The sequence below is a fragment of the Haliotis asinina genome, chromosome 10 (assembly GCF_037392515.1).
Source record: "Haliotis asinina isolate JCU_RB_2024 chromosome 10, JCU_Hal_asi_v2, whole genome shotgun sequence".
Taxonomy (NCBI): domain Eukaryota; kingdom Metazoa; phylum Mollusca; class Gastropoda; order Lepetellida; family Haliotidae; genus Haliotis; species Haliotis asinina.
Window position 1 is genome coordinate 49,710,242 of NC_090289.1, and position 19,820 is coordinate 49,730,061.

A 19,820-nucleotide genomic window follows, 5' to 3' on the forward strand; every position below is an offset into this window, starting at 1 on the left:
TAACAAAATGTCTCTTTAGCGTTTAATGACTGTCATTTAACAAAAGACTACAAAGTAATCTATATAGTGTTTACCCGTGTGTTGTGAATGGTAGTTACTGTCGGCGGGTTGAGAGGTGTTTACCTTGTTTATACCCCGGGGGAAGATGGCGGAGGGGAGAAGATGCTTTGTAGCCAAACACAGCCATCAAAGTACCCAACTAACGCTTCACATATTCAATTTCAAGTGACCCGTCGAAGAAAATTATTTCAACTAATGAAGTTCTCCTTTTGCCAAGCATCAATTGACGGAAGCCGCGAGACGGGAACGGTTGGAGTGGAATTCTGTTGTGTGGTTGGTTGCAGAAGGAATGATTGACAGACGCTCCGCCCATTTTGGAGCGCAACTGTTGTAAGGTTGACAAGCATATTAGAGGTGATGATAGCATCACTTCCATCACGAAGGCAGATGCAGCATGGAGGCCTGACGCTTGCCCTTCAAACTATGGTTGCACAAAAACATTCATTTCAGTTGAACATACACTCACACGAGAAACATTTGATGGTAAACACTGACGGGCGAGCAATGAAACACACGCGTTTCTTTGTGGAAGACATTCTCCGTCCTGACTTCGGAACGGGTAACACCCACCCGGTATCTCCAGACGGTCATCGAGATGGGTCCCCTCCATCCTCACCTGAACACCCACGTAGCCAAGGGTCCGAGCAGCACTCTCAGGACGTGGGGGAGGGGAAGGTGAACCTATGGCCAGCATGGGTATACTGTACCCGGTACTCCGACAGACCATCCGCAGGTAGGCCAAATACTTCTGTATTTATGATCTCTTGTTGGGTCAGGTTGCCACATCGATCGTTAATCTCAACCATTACAATAATGTACATAAGGTAAGTGAGGTATATAAAATACTCATACCATTGTTGGGTCAGGTTGCCACATCGATCGTTAATCTCAACCATTACAATAATGTACATAAGGTAAGTGAGGTATATAAAATACTCATACCATTGTTGGGTCAGGTTGCCACATCGATCGTTAATCTCAACCATTACAATAATGTACATACGGTAAATGAGGTATATAAAATACTCATACCATTGTTGGGTCAGGTTGCCACATCGATCGTTAATCTCAACCATTACAATAATGTACATAAGGTAAGTGAGGTATATAAAATACTCATACCATTGTTGGGTCAGGTTGCCACATCGATCGTTAATCTCAACCATTACAATAATGTACATAAGGTAAGTGAGGTATATAAAATACTCATACCATTGTTGGGTCAGCGACATGTCATCTATCTGGATCTAAGTAACTGGATCTAAGTAACTGGATCTAAGTAACTGGATCTAAGTAACTGGATCTAAGTAACTGGATCTAAGTAAATGGATCATAAGCAAAAATGTAATCTGAAAATTGATAAATGTAAAATATTGTTTCCGTAAGGACATTTGTTAAATAAAAACATTAATAAGACGCTTAAATCGTGTATTAGGTAATTACAACTGTTACTTAACTCACTTGATATATATTTTCAGAGAGTTACTATTAAATAGCTGAAGCAGCATTGTCATCACAGATACAAAATGTTTAAAGAATTTAGATTGTTAAATTTTATTACAGAATAAATGCTTGACAAATTGTTAATATTCCAAAATCAAATGAACAATTTCCATTAAAATCTTATTGTGAGAAAGTTAAAACAATAAGTATATTTTTTGGCCTGGTGGGATCGTAGATTGAAAATTCATCTGATTCTTCAAAAATGTTTCTGAGTTTTATCTATTTTAATCAATGTGGGTGTCGAATTCTAGACCAAAAATGTTTTCATCTTGTTTTTAATTGTTATTCCAAATATGCAAACATTCCCTTACAAAACATTGCTGTAAAACACATCTACACTCCTTGATATGATGGTGAGTCAGTAATTATATGAGATACGTTTTTACAAAATGTCTTACAAAGGACTTGGAATTCACCACGTCAACAAACATCTATATTTCATTCTTCGCACATTCCATGGCTTGAATTTCTGTTTTCAGAATCAATCTCTCCATCTTCCACTCCTACTTCTTTCCCCCCTTGAACTTATCTAAATGCCTGCACTTCGTAACACGGCATGTATTGTCTGATGATCAAAGTCTCTCTAAATACATGATGAATTTCCCTGATCCTAATAAGCAGGCGACTATGTCTTCTATCCATACAGATAGCATTGAAAGCAAAGGTATGTTTCTTTGAAAACATTCATATCAAAGTTACTTTCATTTAAAATGACATATGTTAAAACATACGCCGACATTTCGTAAAACATCTCGTGTCATAACCATTAGACCGTTATTCACATGTACAGAATAAACTCGTACTGTTGGTTCAGCTTTAAACAGAGATCTCTTATGACTATGGAAAATGTGTTGTCAGTTATCTGTATGTTCCACATCTCGTCAAGCCTTTACAGGCATTTGACAGTGGATGTGAGAATGACATGAAATATCATGAATAACAGCTGCTCTATTGTATCTACATCAGGTGATGAAGGAGCAAGAAACCCGGAGACGTTGTTTGAATTTGATAAAAAGGTTGATATCCATAATACTCCTTGTCATTGCTACGATGTTCTGACAGCATATATCAGTGTATAAACTATTTTGGATAACTGCATTCCACATATAAAGTCCTGTAACGACATATGCAGCATCAAAGCATATTTACGTCCATATTTGTATAATCTCCTTGTTGATCATGTGTTGAATGACATGCCTAATACAAAGCATGATTATAATATTCAGTTCTTATTTCAGGGTTTGAAGTTGTTTTGTCTATTTGCTCGTTAAAAGGTTATTATCTAGTTAGTGGTTTCTTGTTACACTACTTTCTTTAGTAGATCATAATGTAAACTTACATTTAGACATACACATGGAAAACAAAACGTAAACTGAATAACGTGTTGACGCTAAGTGAATATGGACAATGATTCGATCAACGTCGTCGTCAGTGGCTGTGTGTACGTGTGCGTGTCAGTTCTGAGGAAGGGGAGTTTGACGAGAGACTTTGTAACGAAGATAAAAATACCTCGTGATAGCATCACAAAACTGTCACTCAAAGCAACCCTGTGAATATCCCTATGGGCACAGAAGAGACATTTCCCAGTGCAATATACCTATAAGTCTGCAAAATATACCTTATGGGCGCCTCTACTCTTCTCGTTTTTATATTACCGAATACATGTATGCATGTATACTAAATTCACATATTGTAGTCAGTAAATGTGCTGAAAGTTAACTGGCGTTGATATGACATTAGAAAAGTGGAGTTTATTGCTGGTATTCGAGAACACTTGGTGCAATCATAAGGCCACCATATAGTCACTCAACACTAAAAGCATATCGACAGCGTATGATAAATAATCATTCAGTAAATTAACACAGAAATACCCTTTACAACAGTAAACAGAGCTATCGTTAAATTCAAAAGCATCTTCGCTAAATTCTTGCAAGAATCTTTAAGATTGAGTGTGTTATATGTTTATCGTTAAATGTACCGACTGCATTAAAATTAGTCACTTATCCCAGTATATACTGAATATTTAATTGTTCTTAGAATTCTCTTTGTGCATCACTGTAGACTGTGTCTTCCTTTTACAATGTAATGTGGTCCAGAGCATTATGTTATATTGACTTGGACAAGCTAAAATGTAATGTGCTCAAGGGACATTATTTCATGTTGCATCGTACAGTACACGGTGGTACCTTTTTCACACTCAGTGTGGTCAAGAAGCAGTCTTATATATTTCATCGTGCATTACACTGACAGTGTGGCATCTGTTGACCAAGGGGCCTTACATCGTATTGCATCAAATATTACAGTGTGGTATCTTATACCACCGTAATAGAACAGTGCGCTATGGTATCTTTTAATGTGTTCAATGATCATTATATTGAACACATTTACATTAAGTTATCAGTAATCCTCCTTAGATTATTTGAAATGAATATCAAGTAAAAAACATATATATTGTTTCGATAGAATAATTATTTCAATTTATTACCCAAACATTCATATTAAACCAATCTGACCCAAGCGTGGCATTACCTGCTGCATTAGCGTGGGCATAGATGGGTGCTTCGACCAATCACATTATATCTCACAGGCGTATTTGCATATGTTGAACGAGGAAACACTACCCATTTCAAAGGCACAGGAGGGTTTTATGTCATCAGTGGTGAGAAAGGTATTAACTTAATCCATCATTGTCATCAGCAAGCCATTGTCTGGGACGTAATGCAAATAGATGCGATATAATTACAAAGGTATACTAGTTATAAATCGACATGGTTTTTTAAGCTTAAGATATCTGCATATCGTGGGTTCATCTCCTGGATGCACACTCCATCACCTTCACCATGCACACCAGGGAAGATTCATATCGACTTTGGTTTCAAGTAAAACGTACGATATTTTAAGGAGAATGCACTTAAATACAGACATTTTAGATTCAGAGCGTGTGTGAGCCACCCCACGTCTCCAAGTTGCTGGTGCTGGGCACAATGCTTCATCTCGACAGTTGAGCTTGCAGTGAAGTGTAACACGCTCTCAATACCGAGACAGTACCACTGCTGCTAGTAATGATAAAAGTAATACAAAATTGAATGTATTTATAATAAACTACCTACCCTCATGTTAAAATGTGATGTATATGATACGGGTATCATTGGAGACACTGAAGCTTACGTTTACAGTGTTTCGCGACTGTTTCACTCTAGAACAGGTTTCATTGCGTTTGTATTTTTTGTAAATGTAACTTACAAAGGTACTTTCTTTGGTAGTTTGTAAATATATATTAGAAGAAGGTGGAAATTTATCTCCCAGTAGCGTTTACAAGAACGATGAGAGATTTAAGTAATTAATTTAAGTCATCAGGAAGGCATCGATATAGTGAAGCCATCATTGGTAGTGCCGAAAATAACCTGGTACAATGGAACAAGGCATGTTTTAGTGGATATGATGGGCACAGCTAACAGAACATTCAGCTAAAAATGTAATTACAGACACAGTATTTGATAATCATTTCTGTTGTATTACCTCAGTTCTATATCCGTGAAAATCCGTGTTAGAAAAGATCTTCAGAAACCGATGTTAGTCGTAAGAGATGACTAAATAGTTCGGGTTGTTGGGTTCAATGACTTGGTTCACACGTCATGACATCCCAGTCGCAAAGATCGATGCTCATGATGTCACGAGATTGTTTGGTCACGACTCGATTATTTACAGACTGACGTCATTAAGATGGAATATTGCTGGGTACGGCGTAAAATAATAACCAAAACCAAAAACCCTCAGTATTAAAATCTTGATGCGTGAGGATACTTAGAGGTGACACACATCGTAGGTTTTACGAGGCTCGTGGACAAAAGGTGACTAGCACACTGGTGTCAAAACCAAACCTGACTATGTAACCAGGTTTCGAACCCACTGCGTTTCCTAGCATGGCTGTTCGTAAGGCCACAATGTTAACGTAAACATGGTTAATTCTGTATCTGCATTTTCCAACGGAATATCACATGGTGACGGCAAGACATTGATAACGAAATGCCAGTAGATAAATTCTTCTGTTCTTTCTTTGTCTTTGGCTCTGTCGTCAGCAATGATCCATCTACGTGACTGCATGTGAAAAATGTACGTCATGCAGGGTTAAGGCCATGCAGTCAGACAGGTCATCGACTTGACCACGTCAGAACGTCCGTACGTCATACAGGGTTCAGACCATGCTATTAGCCAGGTCATCGACTTGACCACGTCAGAACGTCTGTACGTCATACAGGGTTCAGACCATGCTATTAGCCAGTTCATCGACTTGACCACGTCAGAACGTCTGTACGTCATACAGGGTTCAGACCATGCTATTAGCCAGGTCATCGACTTGACCACGTTCCCGGTGTATTCAATCGTGGGATGTGATGTGTGTATATTATGCATAAGGTCTAATGATTTTGAACACTGGACTGTGTAGTAATTCATTCATTACTGATACTGTATACACAGTACGATTCCCAAATCCGGCCAATGATGGCTTAATGGCGAGCATATTTATGAAGCATTCGAGTTAAAACTGGTTCTGTATAAAGACACTCCCGCAGTTTGTACATGTCTAGTTTACCTACACGACAATCTCTTTTGAAATGAGATCCGTTCAATTATACCGACAAACAAAAAGTCTTCAATAAAGAAATATGAAGGTACTTTTTAGACGTGTAATTGTGTTAGCTGGCGGCGTTCTGGGACCAGTAATTACACTGGTCTGTCAAGGTGTACACTGGTCATGTAGCGAGTGAGTATTGATATAGACCTGAACCTGATGTATAGCTGTAAAGGGGCTAGAGAGGTGACCAAATTGCTACACCTGCGGCTCATCACCCCCTCCCCACACCCACCTATCCCCCTCTGCACTGTCTCACATGTAATGTATGAGAAAGAAGACAGGCAGTTACTAACGTATCATTTAGCGCTATACAACACAAACTATATGCTTTTATATATTCATCCTTCCCTGAGTCACTGGGTTCAGTGTTCCGCCGCTTTTAGCAATTTTACAGCAATATTACGGAGGAGGACACCAGAAATGACCCTCACACATTGTACCCATGTGGAGAATCGAACCCGGATCTATAACGAATGCTATAACCACCAGGTTACCCCTACGCCCCTCCCTAAGATTAGTTGCAACTTACCGAATCTGACGCTTTTCAAATTATCACAACCTTATCATTACGTTTTGAGAATAATAAACTCTTAAAGGGTTATTAAATAAATGCTCTTTGTATAGATTCAATCTGTTCTTGTATCTTTACAACAGTAGCTCTGCCTGTTTGATTTGGTATTGTATAAACAACAATAAAACAATAAAAACGGTTTTATAAATTCTCCCTGACCCTTCAACGTGTAACCTGAAATGAACTGGACGTTTTACCATAATATCACTGTCTTTTATGACAGTGATGTAATGTATTACAGTGCTTTTGAAATATCAACCATAAGTATATGACATATTATAGTAAGTGGGTTTTTTCGTTTGTTTGTTTTGTTTCTTTTTTATTCTTTGGGGTTTTTTTTGTTTTGCTTTGTTTTCCTTTTGTGTGTGTGGTTTTTTTTCTTATTATTTTTCTATTTTAATATTTTTATTTATCTAATTTTTTATATGACGTAATACAGTGGAGTGGTCTTGAAAACAACTACAATAATAATGTGACGTATAACAGCAAAGGTAAGATAGATTTTTGACTGCGGTTTGGCTATACATAAATCAATATCTGGCGTATTGTAAGTTCAACTCTGCACACATTACGAACCAGACACACGTTTAAAACAGCCCGTTGACCGTATGCTTGAGAGAAGGATACAACCACTGACATGCATAGGCTGGTGCGGTACAACCCCGTCCCTCAGGGTGCGTGTTAAATGTGAATGTTATATAGGGTGGTATTATCCCACCACGCACCCTCCACATAGCCAGCGTCCAATTGTAGTGGGGGTATCAGAGACTTGCAATTACACACGCATGAACTGTTTTCTCAAGGCACTCGTTCCACTGAAGCGTGCATCAGTTAACAGGCAAATTATTTCTCTGCCACCCCCAGCACAGAATGACACTTGTACAACTGATTCCTCGCTGAAGTCAATTTGCTGCGCCTCTGTATCAACATGGGGTCATTTAACATCAAATTATTTCAATTATATGCCACGCATGTCGACAGTTGCAGGAGTATCATGTGAAAATCACCCCGCTATGTTCGCTTGGTGCCAAGATAGCCTTACAGCACAAGTTCGACCTTGGTCGCCTGGGCTTTCACAGAAGCATAAGTTCATCTTCACATTTAATGTTCAAAGGTCTAAGGCATTGTAAAACTTATTTACCTGGCCAAATAGTTCATATCAGATAAAGATGGAGGGAACTTGTCCACTAGTGACTGTTCTCAGTAACATTGTAGGGAACTTGTCCAGTCACCAGTGACTGTTCTCAGTAACACTGTAGGGAACGTCTCCACTCGCTGGTGACTGCTCTGAATTACATTGTAGGGAAATAGTCCAATCACTGATGACTCCTCTCATATACATTGTAGGGAACTTCTCCACTCGCTAGTGAATGCTCGCTCTCATATACATTGTAGGGAACTTCTCCACTCGCTAGTGAATGCTCTCATTCACGGATGTTGGGATAGCCTAATAATTCGCACCGAAGGCACGGGCACCATTTGGTGTCCCCGGCCAAGGTATTGCTGAAATATTGTTAAAAACAGCATACCACACCCAGTGCTCTCACTTACATTGTGTGGAACTTGTCCAGTGACAACTCGCACTACGTAAGGTTGAAGGCAGTCATATAACAGCTCTCATTACATCAAGTGTACGGTATGTGTCCAGTCCCTAGTAACAACTCTCATTACATCATGTGTGCAGTCTGTGTCCAGTCCCTAGTAACAACTCTCATTACATCATGTGTGCGGTATGTGTCCAGTCCCTAGTAACAACTCTCATTACATCATGTGTGCAGTCTGTGTCCAGTCCCTAGTAACAACTCTCTTTATATCAAGTGTACGGTATGTGTCCAGTTACTTAGGAACAGCTCTCGTTACATCAAGTGTACGGTATGTGTCCAGTTACTTAGGAACAGCTCTCATTACATCAAGTGTACGGTATGTGTCCAGTCCCTAGTAACAACTCTCTTTACATCAAGTGTACGGTATGTGTCCAGTCCCTAGTAACAACTCTCATTACATCATTTGTGCAGTCTGTGTCCAGTCCCTAGTAACAGCTCTCGTTACATCAAGTGTACGGTATGTGTCCAGTCCCTAGTAACAACTCTCTTTATATCAAGTGTACGGTATGTGTCCAGTCCCTAGTAACAACTCTCATTACATCATGTGTGCGGTATGTGTCCAGTCCCTAGTAACAACTCTCTTTACATCAAGTGTACGGTATGTGTCCAGTTACTTAGGAACAGCTCTCGCTACATCAAGTGTACGGTATGTGTCCAGTTACTTAGGAACAGCTCTCATTACATCAAGTGTACGGTATGTGTCCAGTCCCTAGTAACAACTCTTTTTATATCAAGTGTACGGTATGTGTCCAGTTACTTAGGAACAGCTCTCGTTACATCAAGTGTACGGTATGTGTCCAGTCCCTAGTAACAACTCTCATTAAATCATGTGTGCGGTATGTGTCCAGTCCCTAGTAACAACTCTCACTACATCAAATGTACGGTATGTGTCCAGTTACTTAAGAACAGCTCTCGTTACATCAAGTGTACGGTATATGTCCAGTCCCTAGTAACAACTCTCTTTATATCAAGTGTACGGTATGTGTCCAGTTACTTAGGAACAGCTCTCGTTACATCAAGTGTACGGTATGTGTCCAGTTACTTAGGAACAGCTCTCATTACATCAAGTGTACGGCATGTGTCCAGTCCCTAGTAACAACTCTCTTTACATCAAGTGTACGGTATGTGTCCAGTCCCTAGTAACAACTCTCATTACATCATTTGTGCAGTCTGTGTCCAGTCCCTAGTAACAGCTCTCGTTACATCAAGTGTACGGTATGTGTTCAGTCCCTAGTAACAACTCTCTTTATATCAAGTGTACGGTATGTGTCCAGTCCCTAGTAACAACTCTCATTACATCATGTGTGCGGTATGTGTCTAGTCCCTAGTAACAACTCTCTTTACATCAAGTGTACGGTATGTGTCCAGTTACTTAGGAACAGCTCTCGCTACATCAAGTGTACGGTATGTGTCCAGTTACTTAGGAACAGCTCTCATTACATCAAGTGTACGGTATGTGTCCAGTCCCTAGTAACAACTCTTTTTATATCAAGTGTACGGTATGTGTCCAGTTACTTAGGAACAGCTCTCGTTACATCAAGTGTACGGTATGTGTCCAGTCCCTAGTAACAACTCTCATTAAATCATGTGTGCGGTATGTGTCCATGCAGTCCCTAGTAACAACTCTCTTTACATCAAATGTACGGTATGTGTCCAGTTACTTAAGAACAGCTCTCGTTACATCAAGTGTACGGTATATGTCCAGTCCCTAGGAACAACTCTCTTTAAATCAAGTGTGCGGTATGTGTACAGTTACTTAGGAACAGCTCTCGTTACATCAAGTGTACGGTATGTGTCCAGTTACTTAGGAACAGCTCTCATTACATCAAGTGTACGGTATGTGTCCAGTCCCCAATAACAGTTCTCATTACATCAAATGTACGGTATGTGTCCAGTCCCTAGTAACAACTCTCATTACATCAAGTGTACTGTATGTGTCCAATTACTTAGGAACAGCTCTCGTTACATCAAGTGTACGGTATGTGTCCAGTCCCGAATAACAGCTCTCATTACATCAAGTGTACGGTGTGTGTCCAGTTACTTAGGAACAGCTCTCGTTACATCAAGTGTACGGTATGTGTCCAGTCCCGAATAACAGCTCTCATTACATCAAGTGTACGGTATGTGTCCAGTTACTTAGGAACAGCTCTCATTACATCAAGTGTACGGTATGTGTCCAATTACTTAGGAACAGCTCTCGTTACATCAAGTGTACGGTATGTGTCCAGTCCCGAATAACAGCTCTCATTACATCAAGTGTACGGTATGTGTCCAGTTACTTAGGAACAGCTCTCGTTACATCAAGTGTACGGTATGTGTCCAGTCCCTAGTAACAACTCTCTTTATATCAAGTGTACGGTATGTGTCCAGTCCCTAGTAACAACTCTCATTAAATCATGTGTGCGGTATGTGTCCAGTCCCTAGTAACAACTCTCATTACATCATGTGTGCGGTATGTGTCCAGTCCCCAATAACAGCTCTCATTACATCAAGTGTACGGTATGTGTCCAGTCCCTAGTAAAAACTCTCTTTACATCAAGTGTACGGTATGTGTCCAGTTACTTAGGAACAGCTCTCGTTCCATCAAGTGTACGGTATGTGTACAGTCCCTAGTGACAACTCTCTTTAAATCAAGTGTGCGGTATGTGTACAGTTACTTAGGAACAGCTCTCGTTACATCAAGTGTACGGTATGTGTCCAGTTACTTAGGAACAGCTCTCATTACATCAAGTGTACGGTATGTGTCCAGTCCCTAGTAACAACTCTTTTTATGTCAAGTGTACGGTATGTGTCCAGTTACTTAGGAACAGCTCTCGTTACATCAAGTGTACGGTATGTGTCCAGTCCCCAATAACAGCTCTCATTACATCAAGTGTACGGTATGTGTCCAGTCGGTGTTGTCTGCTCTCATTACTTGCTTAGTTGATGTGGGATCGTCGCTCTACTAACACGTGGTGGAGGGTAATCTGTCGGCAGTAAGACACGTTTGTTACATCACTTGTCGGAATCGGTCTGAAATATATTTTCCACTGCTGCATCAAAACACACGATAATCTCATTTACCAAGGAAGAGTGGATCAGTGTGATTTGGCCCCTTAACACACCCAAGATTCCAAGAGGACATCTCATTGTTTGGGTAAAACACAAAGACTTAGTGTATTTGTGTTTTTTATCATTCTAAACGAAACGAGTAGGACCTATTCCTGGGATAGTCTTGAATATAATATGTCTTTTCATGACGCAGTTTGTTTTAACATCGAGATACCACTGAAACCCAATGCATTTTGAAGCAATTTTCGCATCACAGATGATGATAACTGTCGTGGAAATCCACGGCTAATTGCTTAGAAAATAAACATGTTACTACTGTACTTTGATAAATGAAGTAATTCCGAAACAGTAGATTGAGAGACGAGAACAACTGTGTGAGTACAACAACCTATTTGTCACGTTGTCACTCTCACAGATGTCAGCGTGCCTTGCCCTGATCAAACAGATAAGGCACGAATGGCTTCAAACCATTCTCCGAACACTAATTCTTATTGCAAAACCGAGTGATATATGACTGGTGTATATAACAAATTGAATATATACAACCCTGTGTTGTGAATTTCAATATTCTCGGAAAGTTTGGGTTTTTTTACATTGCATGGCATCGTAATCAAAGCCTCTGTCTCTATGACTTCATATACATAGTTATTAAATGATTCATATAAATCTAGTTTATATTCACTTACAGGTGTATGAGTTACCTGTCCATAAAACCTAATAAATGATCTCAAGAATGATAGTACTGATGATCTGCGGATTGCATTTGACTACCGCAAACAGAAATGGCAGAAGACAAAGACACCCTTAGCTGCAGAACGATTAAGAAAAATCACCATAAATTATCAAGTTCTACAAACAATTTTCACTGTATCTATAAACTTTACTGTAACGTCTACATCAACGCGAAACCTTCTTAGGTAAATGAGCATAGAACAAATGACTTTCTTTATTTGTGTAAACATACCGTTGTCTAACTTTCCTTCCAATCACAAAACAGTTTTAGAAACAAGAAAAACAAGCAAGCAGTTCCTCCCTTGCCTATCTATCAAGTCGTATACCTCGACAGGAAGTACTCTGTCAGGCGTGTTGAAATGCTCCCCTGGTAAGAAGACATTTAATTTCGGAGCTCAGAGTCTCGGGGTGAAATTAGACGAAAAGCTGAGGAATCACAGTTGGAGGATAGTTTTTCCTCTTCTGAAAAGACGAACAGAGGCGTGGAGTGAATTCTAGAAACCCTCACACCGCGAGTTTAACTGAGCAATCATCTCATCAGCGGTAGTCATGTTCCAACACCTCGTCCTTCATAAACCCGTCACATTCGCTTTCCCATACAGAAAAGTGAACGTTAGGATTGAATTATAGCGTGTATCTCTATCGGTGCTTGTCTATCTCAGCTATCAGCGGTTATTTTCGTCCTATTAATTTCTATAGTGATCTCTCTCCGGGCTGGGGATCCCCTGTCACAAGCTATTAACATGGTCATCTAGTTGTCTGTTAACGCCACATGCAGTTGTCATATGAAAATAGAAAGCATGTTTGTATATGTCCAATTAAACGTGGCCAAATACACCTGCAGACATATGCCCGTGTTGAAGCTTTGTGTAGAAGAACGTAAAGGGATATTTTCTGTGGGATACATTGACATTCTTTTCGGTCCAAACATTGCAAGAACTGTCTGTAAATGTGCACAGGGTTAATTTGAGATGCACCAGTCATCATCGTCACTCTATGTTGAGCTGTCGACTCTCGACAACTTTAATCGGTATAGTTAGATAAAGGGATACAGTGTTCAAAGACCTAGTGGCCACATCCAGCGTAGGTCGGCTTTCTTATTAGGGGCCCAGTCCTTTGATATTCATTTGTCAGGTGGGGCAGGGCTTCTTGTTACGAGAATAATTACCTCTACAAATATATCGACATAAAAAAATCCCAACATGATGACAATTTCATGACAGGTACTTCGACATAGAAATTACCATGTAAACCATTAATTATTGACTTAGAGACTTGTGCAGCTCTATGTTTATTAATGCTGGACATTACATGAATGTCTGTCTGATCACTAGTGATGATAGTGATGATGGTGTTCTGCTCTACCAGTATGTCAACATTCACCATGAAGGCATTTCATCCCTGGAACAACATGTCTGAAATATCGCCGATGTTAAATTTTACTGCTAGCCCTAATTCTCTATTCAGTAATGAAAATTATATGACTTGAAGGTTCCTTAATTGATGGTTCCTTTCCAGGATGAGTTCACTTATATCTATTTTCGGCTTTATTTCGGGAACTATCCGTCAAATTAATGCACATAATACAATGAGAGGAGAAAACTTTCCTCCTGACAGTTAGACACCATTGTGTGTGTGTTGTTGTTGTTGTTGTTGTTGTTGTTTTCCATCAAATGACTCAAAGGTCAAAGTAAAGAACATCAAACATAATACAATATTCCGTGTCAGTAGAATTTTGCCTTTGTGAGGCGGCAGTGTCTGTTGGCCGTGACTAATTAAGGCATCGTTTCTGGGCCCCTTTCTATAAAGATACAATATGTTCGTTTGAAACTGGATTGTATGTCGACGTTCGTGCACTAGACCGTCTCTCTGTAACTGCGTATATTTCACCTACCAGTGCTTTTCTCGCGAACAACTGTCAAATACAGGAATTCAAAAAATATCAACCGTAAAAAAATACTCTCATAAAGTATAATCGCGTCACAACAAACAATAACTTGCAAACATTCAGTTTCTCAGTAACGGCCATGATGTATTGCAGGGGGTCACGCAGAGAGCCAATCAGAATGATTTACAGCATATGTTGTCGCTTGTGACATGGACAAATATGTCGCTTAGATTGAGTTGTTGACAAGCGTTTCGACAAAGCGACAAGCGAATTCACTGGAATGAAATTAACGCCCAGAAACTGACGCAGCGTCTGTTGACTATGTCAGTGTTTTAATTGAGAGTTAAAGTCAAGCTATGTTATGTACCATGTTAATTAAGAGTATGTGCCTCTTTATTCGCGGCCTGTCATATGGACTATCAGTTCTGTCAATAGCAACATTCCCCTGCTTCTGTTGAAATATAGGCTATGTGCCAGACTAAGAGATATGTGCTCCAACTTGTAGCGTGTATAGCTGTTGGTGCGTAACTACAGTTCCAGCATGACGTGTAGCACCCAGAACAATCGCTTTCAGAAAGGCAGGGTGATATACGTCTACGTAGTCAGTGTATAAAATGTGATTCAGTTTGAACATTTGAATATGCCAAAGCATTTCAGTCATTTTTCAAACTGATTTAAACATCTACTTAACTATTGACCATTTTGAAAGAATCTCAATAGGGTTAAAATTTCTCCGTAGAATCAACTTACTGAGATCAGACATCAAAACGATGTAAAAAATATACATGATTTCATTTAACCCTATACCTTGTAACTGAATGATGGCAGCATTCGTTAACGTGACCAAATATTTTCTATTCAGTCTGAAAATTGACTGACATATGTCGAGTTGTAAACTGATCCGTTCACTACGGACTAATTAGTTTTATTTAGTAATTATTAGATTAGACAAATTCAGTGAGTATAAGTGTTGATCCTCAACCTTATCAGGATATATTTTATATCAACAGGTCCCCGTATTCGCAAAATGAGGAAGAGAGAGAAGAGCACTGACGAGAAGAGGCCCCGGACTGCGTTCACAACAGAGCAGCTGGACAGGCTCCGTGATGAGTTCAACGAGAGTCACTACCTCTCGGAAGATCGACGCCGCGTGCTGGCAAAACAGCTCAGCCTTAACGAAACCCAGATCAAGATATGGTTCCAGAATAAAAGGGCTAAGTTAAAAAAGTCCTCTGCCTCTGTGAAACCTCTTGCTAACAAACTGATGGCTGAAGGGTTATATAACCACTCGACATTCAAACCTGACGGAAGCTGACGTCATGCAAATCAGTGATCCCAAAGACATGCGCATTTGACGTCGCTGCGTTCCACTTGTGCACAAAAAGATACATGCTTGAAGCGCGTGAAGATTTCAGTTACAGATCTACTGGTGCATGATGCAAACACTACCGCTATTCACGATATGTCTTTATGTATATACTTTTGTTTCAGTACTCATTGAATGATTTACAAATAAGCATGGGATCAAACAGTTTCGATGCCTGGCGGGACACCGGGTGTTTAACCAGCATGAACAGTCACAGATTGCATGCGTTGGACAATCTAGTCCTCAAACTGAAGCAGTTGTACACCGAGGATAATATACATAGCATACACCCGAGCTGTAACGTTGCTATTCAAACTGTCAAGTTCTTCGTGTTATCAAGGCAGATAAGTAAAATCTCCTTTAATTGTTTGTGCGAATAAGACATTGTTAAAGAGGGCGAAGTTACTGCGTACTTAAAATGTCATATTATACATTTTCTGATATAGTACTCAATGTTTAGTTGGGATAATCATATGTTTTATTGTATTCAGTTATACCTTGTGTATCAATAACATCATTTTGCTCATCGCGGAAATTCAAAAACACAAAACACCCCTACAAGAGTAGAAAAAGATATAATGCAAACAGTGAGTCCTTATTATAACACGCTCCGAAACGAATTACAATGTCACTACCAGTTTATCGTGAGTGACTTGGTTTACCATGTCGCCATATCCCACAGTCTTAGTAAACATAGCCTGAGTACTTTTCATTACACTCCATTACTGAGTCCAAACCTGAAAAAAATAGGAGGAGGTCGCGTCAGGTAATCTTTGAGACTGACCAATCAGAACACAGCTTACCAAATCGCCTCTTGAACTTTCACCTCGGAAAGGTTTTTACCCGAACGATTCCGAATGCTATTTTCCATACCGAGTAATGCATAAGGAACACGCTACAGTACTGTCAACAATGAGTGAACAGCCGCTGAAAATAGCGTTTTAGTCAACATTCAAAGATGTCAGCTTGCAGAAATACGTAGTCTAGCTTATGGTAACCATGTCATCAAAAAGCCCTAAGCATAATATATTGCAGGTCAAATACCTGTGTTTTGTGCGGATTTTCGTTTACTGAGGGATCAGTGTCAGTGAAAAGCGAATTTTTTAAGTCCCGCATAACCCTAAACAGTAGCCATTGTCTGATTGGTTACATGCGTTCGGCCTTCTCGCGTTTGATTGGACGGTCATAGGTCGCTCGAAGGTTACCTAACGCGACCTCCTACTAGGGTTTGTTGGACTCAGTAGTGGAGTGTAAAAAGTACTGAGACTAAGTTTACTTAGACTGCCTTTATCTTGTCCAGAGTCGGTTGTTTACAGAAAGCCGCCAAGCAGCTGAAATATTGCTGAGTTGTGGCGTTTATAAATATAAACATACATGTTACATTCATGGCCGACGATATTTTGAAACAAGGAATACGTTACAAATCAATCTGAGTGAAAGTATCCTGAGATTTGACGCATCTGAGGTGAAATCACGTTCGGTTTCCTGCATCTAGGTTGAAATATTTTCAAAACTGACACTTGCCCGTAGTTGTTGTGGCGACCGCCTGCTCCTACAATATAGGGAAGATAACACATTTTCCCTTGGACCAAGCAGCAAGTATTATGTCCCAGTCTCCCTATTGTGCTGCCTAAGATGAAATCATCCCACGAAGAGACAGACGTACTGAATTATCTCTTTACGAATAAATTACACTATTTTGACATGGTTTCTTGAGTTTATTTTTTCTTAAAATGCCTTTAACATTCTTGATCGTCGATTTTATCTGGACCCACTGACAGCAGCTCTCTCGAATTAAATGGAAGATTTAGTGCGAAACGAAAAAGAAAATGTTTTTGCATAAAGTGACTTAGTACAGGTGAAAACCAAGTTCTCAAAATCACATAATGTCAGTATTAGATTACGTTACCAACGCGGATGTTAAATAATCCTTTATCAATTCGTTAAGGTAGGAATTCACAGGAACTGAAACATCTTTTAATGAAGATAAATCATACCGATTATCCTGTTCTTGTAGATCTGAGTTGTAATTTGCATTTCTGGAATTTCTTTCAGATACCGATTCTCGGACCTCAAAATATTGATAACGACGATGAGGGGAGATAGGTTGGTTCACTGAATACATAGTTTGCAACCTGCAGTTATTTCAGTTCTCAAATCAAAGATTCGATACTCGACGTAAGGGCGTTAGAGAAACATATCAAACAATGAGAAAATAGTACATGAGATAATTAATGAGCATATTTACATCCTTTGTAATCCCGCATTTGTAAGACGCAAATTCACATTCAACATCAACTTTATAATTATCAGCCGGTACCGTCCGAGATTATAAACTTGTACAATGATTCTACGTCTGACGTTCACTGACGTAATGATGACGCCATGTTTTCTGATATTGACGTCACTTCCTCCCCGGTAGTCCTGGGATACTGCAGTGGCATGCGTCTCCGCCCAGCTGGATAGAACACAGATAATCGCAGATGTCCGTCGTGGTAGATGGCTTTGGTGTCGTTTGAGAGAGGTGGGTGTGATTTCTTTGAGCTGCCCGCTCTCGGATATCTGGGGATAAAACGACATGGACGATATTGGAGTACAACTAGACAGACATCATTCACAAAATATCGAGAAAAGTAATGCAGGAATGAAATCATTGAAGACGTGAAACGATTTCGCGGTTTTTTACGACCTGTACATGAAGTAGTCATTACGCACTGACATCAATGATCCAGTTGCTGTCTATCTCAACTCAAAGTTGTGACCTTAAAGCTCTATAGAATGTGTTTCGGCGAACAAACTGATTATTTTCTGGCATTTACGTTGACTCGAAGAAACAAAGAATAGTATTTACCGTGGACTTTTTAAGAACCTTTAGCTAAGTGCATGACTAATTTTACTGAAATGTTAAATATTACACAAAAGAAACTATAGATCGACCGATGTTCATTCGATGTGGAACGACCTAGGTATTCCAAAGAGGCAACGGCATCCAGGACCTCTTGCAGGCCACAGACCTAGGTCGTTCCAGAAGCAAGACCCCTCAGGAGTGGTTTACCACATAGAATGTGACAGCGGTGACTCCTATGTTGGAGAAACATCAAGACCACGCTGACTCAGGATGAAGGAACACCAGGCTTCAGTTAGGAAAAATGATTCTAAATCAGCCATTTCCGACCGCATCAAAACCCATCCTAGCCACATCATCCAATGGGATTTTGTCAAACTATAAAATTCGCAAACGTTTGGAAGCAGTACGCATCAAGAAGATAGGGCCCATACTCAAGAGGTGAAGGATAGTACCATATTCCCAATACCTACCATCACTTGATAAATTAATCAATAATATTTCTTGTGCACATTCATTGTTTCTGCTCAACCATGTACATCAACCCCAACCAATGTAAGAACATTCCACCTGGCTTCCTGTCATTTGTACAAGCTCTAATTTGCTCTTGTATGTCACCCTGATAGCTTCCTGTCAACATGCCCATCTCTTACACAAGTACATCAACCTCATTTATTGTACCAGCAACCATTTCCCTATGTTCTGTAATAGCAACTCGTGTATATATTCTCTCAGTTTGTTACTCATGTATCACTTGCTTGACAACGACATTAGAATCTATGTTGAAACGTCGCCTCCACAGAATACAATAAGTTGTATATCCATAATAATTGTCATTATTCTTCATCAGCTCAACTCTTAAAAATGCCCATCAAAGAAGTCATAGGGGAAGGAGATTTAAATCTTCGTACTAACGATCAAATCTGATGAGGTCTCCACTCTTGACATTAGGACACTCGCAGTAGTCCGGCGTCCTCACGAGGGGGAGTTCCTCCCCACGAGAACAGAAGATGTCACACATCAATGGGGAGGAATACACGTAGCATGCTGACAGCGCCAACGTTGCTAGGAGGGGCACACACGACCGCATGCTTAATGGAATTCACCTCTGACAATGTTCGACTTAACTTGAACGTAGAATGTGTTGAACTGATCTGTGAAATAAACACATGTATTAAATACAGAAGAAGCATTATGTCCTCTAAAGAAACGAACTTGTAAAGATGTTAACAACCTGTTTTCTTTTGAATGTCAATCGTTGCAGCATAAATACTACTGCAATGGTGCACTTGTTATCAAAGATACATGAACGACAACGGTCAGTAAACAAAGAATATGTGAGTGAATAAAGTGTCCAGTCTGAAAACCGTTGGTTGCCTCTTACAACAAACATGGGTTTAGAAGATCAGTTCTAACCCGGATCTTCACAGCACAAGATCCTATAACATACCCGTACATCAGCTTATGAACTATGGATTAAACTGACACATCAAACGCACCTTACTCACTCTTTCTCTCTCTCTCTCTCTCTCTCTCTCTCTCTCTCTCTTAAGATATAAGTATT

The 19,820-nt window shown here is 39.8% G+C and overlaps 1 protein-coding gene across 1 annotated transcript; it reads left to right on the forward strand.

Moving 5' to 3' along the window:
• Window positions 1–417: 417 nt before the first annotated feature.
• LOC137298120 (homeobox protein engrailed-1-B-like) lies at window positions 418–17,116 on the forward strand. Its single transcript, XM_067830219.1, has 2 exons — window positions 418–793; window positions 15,056–17,116. Exons 1-2 carry the CDS (start codon window positions 418–420, stop codon window positions 15,358–15,360), a joined length of 681 nt encoding a protein of 226 aa, XP_067686320.1. The 3' UTR covers window positions 15,361–17,116.
• Window positions 17,117–19,820: the final 2,704 nt, after the last annotated feature.

Excerpts from the sequence above, each read along its gene's own strand:
- LOC137298120 (XM_067830219.1), top strand. The coding sequence starts at position 418 with ATGATAGCATCACTTCCATCACGAAGGCAGATGCAGCATGGAGGCCTG. Across the intron at positions 794-15,055 it reads CTCCGACAGACCATCCGCAG|GTCCCCGTATTCGCAAAATG; the intron begins GTAGGCCAAATA and ends TTATATCAACAG.